Source organism: Vombatus ursinus, unplaced genomic scaffold (assembly GCF_900497805.2).
Source record: "Vombatus ursinus unplaced genomic scaffold, bare-nosed wombat genome assembly UNPS02015088.1, whole genome shotgun sequence".
Classification (NCBI taxonomy): domain Eukaryota; kingdom Metazoa; phylum Chordata; class Mammalia; order Diprotodontia; family Vombatidae; genus Vombatus; species Vombatus ursinus.
This window is the reverse complement of record NW_020954866.1, coordinates 110,281-116,893: the sequence shown is the minus strand read 5'-3', so window position 1 is coordinate 116,893 and position 6,613 is coordinate 110,281. Positions and strand designations below refer to the sequence as shown.

General features: G+C 41.5%; 1 protein-coding gene across 1 annotated transcript in view; it reads left to right on the top strand.

The window, feature by feature from the left end:
* The first annotated feature begins 1,803 nt into the window (after positions 1 to 1,803).
* Positions 1,804 to 6,613, top strand: part of LOC114031147 (putative DBH-like monooxygenase protein 2) — a 13,472-nt gene continuing 8,662 nt past the window's right edge. Inside the window, exons 1-2 of the mRNA XM_027846163.1 lie at positions 1,804 to 2,091; positions 4,915 to 5,061. Of these exons, the coding sequence (XP_027701964.1) occupies positions 1,804 to 2,091; positions 4,915 to 5,061 (435 nt within the window). The remainder of the gene's footprint in view (positions 2,092 to 4,914; positions 5,062 to 6,613) is intronic.

Below are 6,613 nucleotides of genomic sequence, written 5' to 3'. Positions count from 1 at the left end.
GGCAAAGAACCTACCAATACAATGGGTCTCTAGTTTCCTCAGTTTATGCTCAAGGCCCAGAAATGAAGATGCGACTCATTTTTATAAGCATAGAACAAAGAACAGAACAAAAATCATATAACTGGCTGGCATCATGGGGGCAAGAGATTATGATTGGTTATGGTAAGATACACACACGTGGGATCAAGGCCACCCCTAAACAATCTCGAAGGAATGTTTTGTGAGTTTACGGACTCAGCTGCATCCCAAAGTCATTGAGAGCAGACCAGGAAAGGAGACTCCCTGGCACCTAGGAAGAGGATAAGACCACTTTTAATTGGGCCTAGGACAGGAGAAGGTCAACTTGCCCACTCTTAAGGCTAGCACACAGACGCCGCAGCATTTCACAGGGGCTGGAGCGAGGAGAAATAACAAGTGCATGCTGATTTGCACGCTAAGATATCAATTCCCTTCGAGTTCATGTTTTCTGAGAGTATTGAGCCTCTAAACTTAGCCCAAAGTTTTTCTTTCATTTCAAAGTGATCGATAGGGAAGCTAACCTCTCAGCTTTTAACTCTGGGAAAGACTGAACTTTTGAACTCATGAGCATGAACTCATGTCCTCAGAGACAAAGAAGAGGCTGAAGTTATTGCAAAATGAGAATGAGGTTAGAAAATACTTTCGATTACAGAATGGGATCAAACATAAAATATCAAATCAATGCTTGCTTCTTTCATTTCTAACAAAACAGTGAGCTTGAAAAAGAAAATTAAATAACCTCTATGTGAATGCACTTTCAGACTGTTGAATAGGGATCCACGGACCTGGGTTCAATTCCCATCTCTGCCACTTGAAGTTTAGCACTTGGGTAAATCCCATAACCTCTCATTCGTAAAACGAGGAAGTAAAACTAAGATCCCTTCGAACTCTGCGTCTAGGATCCCATGAAAGTCAAAACGTCTGATAGATATGTGATGGCTAGGGCCCATAGTTGAGGAAGAGGTTGGTGGGGGAGGGGACAGTGAAGTGGGGGAGCTAGGGGAAGGTCCTGAGGTTTGCTGTGCTTCCCCGTCCTCTGTTCATAAATGTGTCCTGCCCTCCTCTTTCCCCCTTCATCCATACAAATGTACTGAATGCCAGCCCAGCCATCCTCTATCTAAAAGCTGATTATACCTTAAATCACAGCCCAGGGATTAGCAAGTAAGGATCCTATGGGAGATGACAATCACAGCCTGCCGTCCTCCCCTCAGCTTCTCTTCCTCCCGTAGAGTTTATGTTGCACTTTGAAACTAAGAGTCCTGAATTGTCTTTGTGAATCCGTACCTTCTTCCTATGCCTCCTTCTGCCCACACAATAGAGAAGCTGTCCTTACTGTAGGGGGAAAACTGATTCCATGTGTACTGCTGTGCCATGGACACACTTATATGTATTGAAAAGATGCTTCTGACTTGTCCAAACTTTCTTTTTTTGTAAAGCTTCATGGCTAGGATGCTGGGGTCTGAATGGGGTGGCATGAGGAAAGACCCAGAAATCTAAAAAAGGATGTTTTGTGAATGTTCTACCCCCATGGCTCCTTGCCAACCCCCTCCTCTAAAGTCCAGACCCTATCTGTCTACTTGTATTTAGGCCCCAATCTGGGTACTTCCCCACTTCAGGATTATGTAAGTGGCACCTTCCCATGCCCGCAGGATAATCAGATCCCAGGACTACATCCTGTTCCTCCCCTGTGGCATGGTGCCCAAGTATCTTCAGACATATATAAGCCAGACATACCCAGGCAGGGGCTGCCTATCTGCAAGAGAGATGCCACAGGCCCCAACAGACATGACTTGTGTCCTCCTTCCCAAGCTACTCCTCCTCTTGCCCCTGGCTGCTCCTGCTGTAGGAATCCCCCATGGCCCCAAATCCCCACTTCGCTACTCGAGATTCCTTGACCCATCCAATGTCGTGTATCTACGCTGGGACTTTGATATCGATACTGAGATCATCACCTTTGATCTGCAGGTCCGGACAGCTGGCTGGGTGGGCCTTGGTGTCACTGATCGCTACACCAATGTGGGGGCCGATCTAGTGGTTGGAGGTGTCTTGCCTGATGGGACTGTCTACTTCTCGGTAAGTCTAAGTATAGATTCTCTTCTCCCTGAGGGATGAGAGTAACTTACCAGGGAGGGGCCAGTTGTAGGCCTCCCACAAGATGGAAAAAATAACCAGGCACATCCCAAGAATATCAGGCTGCTAGTGCTATATCCCCATCGGGAAATGGCAAAGTATGTAGTCATTCAGTCAGTCAATAAACATTTCTTAAGCATCTACTATGTGCCAGATACTATATATAGGTTTTACTTTATATCCTGGACCCCGGGCACATACCTTATCAACTCTAATGGGAGCTTTCCTGAAGCTCTTTGCTTCCAGAACCAGTATTTTACACCTGGACCTACCCTGGTATATTCCCGTGTATGTCAAGAAACACATACAGACTTATGTATCTGCTTCTAGATACAATATGTAAATAAAAATTTCATTCACAAAATTAGAAAAAAATAAGAAACACATACAGAGGATCCCAGAGCATTAAAAAAGGAAGAAATTTCACTATCATTTAGTAAAAATCTCTTTATTTGGCTGGTGAAAAAACAGATTCAGAGAATTAAAGAGGTCATTTGTCACAGTGGAGACCTGAAGCTATTAAGTAGCAGCACATACAGTCAAACCAATGTCCACATCTATCTATCTATTTATAACTGAATATAATATAGCAGGAAATACATTGCACTGGAAGTCAGAAGACCTAAGATAAATCACTTAATCCCACTATACCTCCATTTCTTCTAGAAAATGGACTTGAAAATCTTCTCTTCTAGTTCTTCTAACTCTAATCTTCTGTGATCCTTGTTCACTTGGGGCCACAGAGAGATAAGGTAAAAAGAATGTACTTATTACAGAGTCACATGATTTGTGTTCAGGTTCCAGCTCTAATTTACTTCCATGAGCTCCAATTCATTACTGTGTAAAATCAGGGAATTGTACTCTATGGTATCCCAGTGGTTCCATCCAAATCCAAACTACAAATGAGAACCTTTAAGTATCATTTCAATGGTATTCTCAGTATTCTCTGCCTATGTGAGGGAGAAGAAAACACAGGGGCATCATTGCCCCTTATTTCAAGGAACAGAGGGATATATAGATATATCTATATATAGAGACATATATATAGATATAGATATAGATATCTGGCTGAAAAGTAATCATTCATCAAAGATTTATTGAATGTTCACTATGTGTGAAGCTCTGTATTAGCTGTAAGTTGTTGTTGTTCAGTCATTTCAGTTGTGTCTGATTCTTCATGACCCCATTTGGGTTTACTTGACAAAGATAATGGAGCGATTTGTCATTTCCTTCTCCAGATCATTTTACAAAGACGATTAAGTGACTGCTGAAGGTCATACAGCTAATAAGTATCTAAGGCCAGATTTGAACTCAGGAACATGAGTCTTCCTGACTTCAGGCCTGGCATTCTGCACACTATGGCATCACCTAGCAGTCATATTAGCTATAAGTAGAGGAGCCATAATTTCAGGATCCAGATTTGTTACATATGGTCTGATAAAGGGTGCGTCTTTTAGCTAACCTTATAAAAAAAAAGGACCTACAGTGAAGTGAGCAGAACCAGGAGAACATTGTACACAATAATAGCAATATTTTATGATGATCAATTGTGAATGACTTAGCTATTCTCAGCAATACAATGATCCAAGACAGTTCCAAAGAACTCATGATGAAAAATGTTATCTGCCTACAGAGAAAGAACTGAGGGAGTCTGGATGGAGTCTTAATGCAGATCTAAGCATAGTATTTTTCACTTTTTTTACTTTTTTGTGGGTGTTTTTGGTTTGTTTTCTTTTACAGCATGACTAATATGGAAATATATTTCTCATGATTGCACATGTATAACCTATGTCAAATTGCTTACCATTTCAGAGAAGCTGGAAAAGAGAGGAGGAAGAAAATTTGGAATTCAATTTTTTAAAAAAAAATGAATGTTAAAACTTGTTTTTGCATGCAATTGGGGAAAATGTATATTCTTTTAATTTAAATTTAAATTTAAAAGAATATAAAAGGGACCTATGCGTCATTTCAGCAGTCTAGGGCTCAGTTTCCTCATCTGTAAAATGGGAAGAGGGGTGTTGGATTTAAATATTAAAATCACTTCAGCTCTATTACTTATTACCTGAGTGGTCTTGGGCAAATCACCTTACCCCTGTGGGCCTCCATTACCTCATCTATAAAATGCGGGGACTAGAGTAGATGACAAGATGACCTTTGAAGTTGTATGATATAGTGAACAACTGTACTCAGCTGCTCCAAATCTATTATCATAAGACTAGTAATTCTGTGAGTCCTTGGCTACTTTCTTTGAAATCAAGACTCTAAATGCAGAATATAGAATACTTGTAGGTATAAGGCATGATTCCCTGCCCTCAAGGAGCTTATAATCTAGTTTAAGATTAAAAACTAGTTTGGGTACATATGAAAAGTTACCTAGTAATAAAATCAATTTCATAATAACACTTTGAGAGTATGATGTTAGGAATAATCATTGAGGAGGAACAATGAAGCAACATGGTACAGGTGGAAAGAGGTGATTATGAGTCAGAGACTTCAGTTTTCTAATCTCTAATATGAAGGGGTTAAATTAATATACTTGATATATTTTCTAACCTTCACATACAAATATTCTGAAATTCTGACTTGTGTGTATTTCTCGGGAAATTTGTGAATGTAGCAGAGTATTCCCTGGAGATTTAGCCTGGTAGATGCTAACTGTTCAGAGGAAAAAACACAGCCCCTGCTCTCATGGAGTTCCCCTTCTGATTGAGAGGCATGATCCCTCTGTCCATGGCACTTGTCTATTGGTTTTTACCTCCACGGCAGGACCAGCACTTGGTAGATGATGACACTCTGGAGGAGGATGGGAGCCAGGACGCAGAGCTGCAGTTGCTGACAGAAGATGCTGTCTACACCACCATGCGTTTCTCCCGGCCTTTCCGTTCCTGTGACTCCCATGATGGAGACATCACAGTAATAACAGAGGAGGGTAGGGGGTGTTGGTGGGTGGGGATCAATTTTCCCAAATCTGAACCCTGAAATATTTTCTCTAAAGTTTCCTTCCTCTTAGGAACCTGGAATCACCCCTAAATCAGATCAGAATTCCAGGCATTCTCAGTCTCTCATGTTTCCTTTGGCTACTTTTCCACTGTCCCTGCCTTAATCAGACCCTTCCGTCATACTCTCTCTTAAGCCCTTCTACAGGCTAGAGCCTCATGTGTGGGAGACAGTATGGTACAATGGAAAGAGTAATATATTTTGGAGTCATTGGACCTGGATTCCAATCCCAATTCTATCACTTTGTACCTGTGTAACCTTGGGCAAGTCTTTTTATATTTAAGGGCCTCAGTTTTCTCATCTATAAAATGAAAGGGTTATACTATATGGCCTCTAAGGTCCCTTTCAGCTCCAAAATCTATTTTCCTATTTTCATTCCCTGCTAAACTCTCCTTCATGAGAGGAAACTGTGCTGAATAGGTGTAGACTCTAGAGATTTGCCTTTTGATTACACATGTGCACATTCATGTGTAAGATAAGTGTATCCACATGGGTTATCTAAATGCAAACTGCAGCTCATGGAGAGCATAGATAGATACGATCTGAGGTAGGCCTGCCTTTGCTGAGAAGAGATTGAAGGGCAAAGTCTTCACCACCAGCAAGCTAACAGTAAGAGGGTATGCTGGCCCCAGCCGTACTATTAAGGCTGTATGCTCTTTGCTCCAGTATCCAAATAGTATTTGGCTTGTCAAGTCAACTAGCGCTTATGAAGTAAGTAGTAAGTGCCAGACACTGTGATAAGTGCTGGAAATACAAAGAAAGTCAGAAAAACATTCTCTCCTCTCAAAGAGCTCACAGTCTAATGGGATAGACAACATGTAGACTGCTACCTATGACCGCGCTGTCTATAGGATAAATTGGAGTTTATCTTAGAGGGCAGGCTCTAGTACTAAGCGGATTAGAAAAGCTATCTTTTAGAAGGCAGAATTTTAGCTAGGCCTTGAAGGAAACCAGAGAAGCCAAGAGGCAGAAATGAGGAAGGAAATAATTCCAGGTATGAAGCCAATATCACAGGATCACAGAGTATGTGGAGGTGAGGAAGTCGTAAGAAGACTTATTGACCCCGAAGTAGTTCTTTTAGAAGGAAGCTGATAGACATACGTCCTGGTGGTCAAAATGCCTCCAATAGGTGATGTATGAATTGTTACCACTGATGACCATAAAGTTCTTGATATTGATGTCACTGCATTTTGTAAGTGAAATGTAGTCATGATTCTTGGAACTGATGATCTGAGAAGACCATATTGCTGTCTTATAATAGATATAAGTATATAATTATGTCTTCCATAATTACATCAACTGTCTAGTGCTGGACCTGGGGCCCCCAGCCTGCCCTCATTAGAATGCAATGAAAGCAGTTTTCTGAGTGGCTAAGATGCTGGGGCTACTGGGGCTTCAAACTCCAGGCTCCGGGCTCCAGACTCCAGGCTCCAGGCTCCAGGCTCCAGGCTCCAGGCTCCAGGCTCCA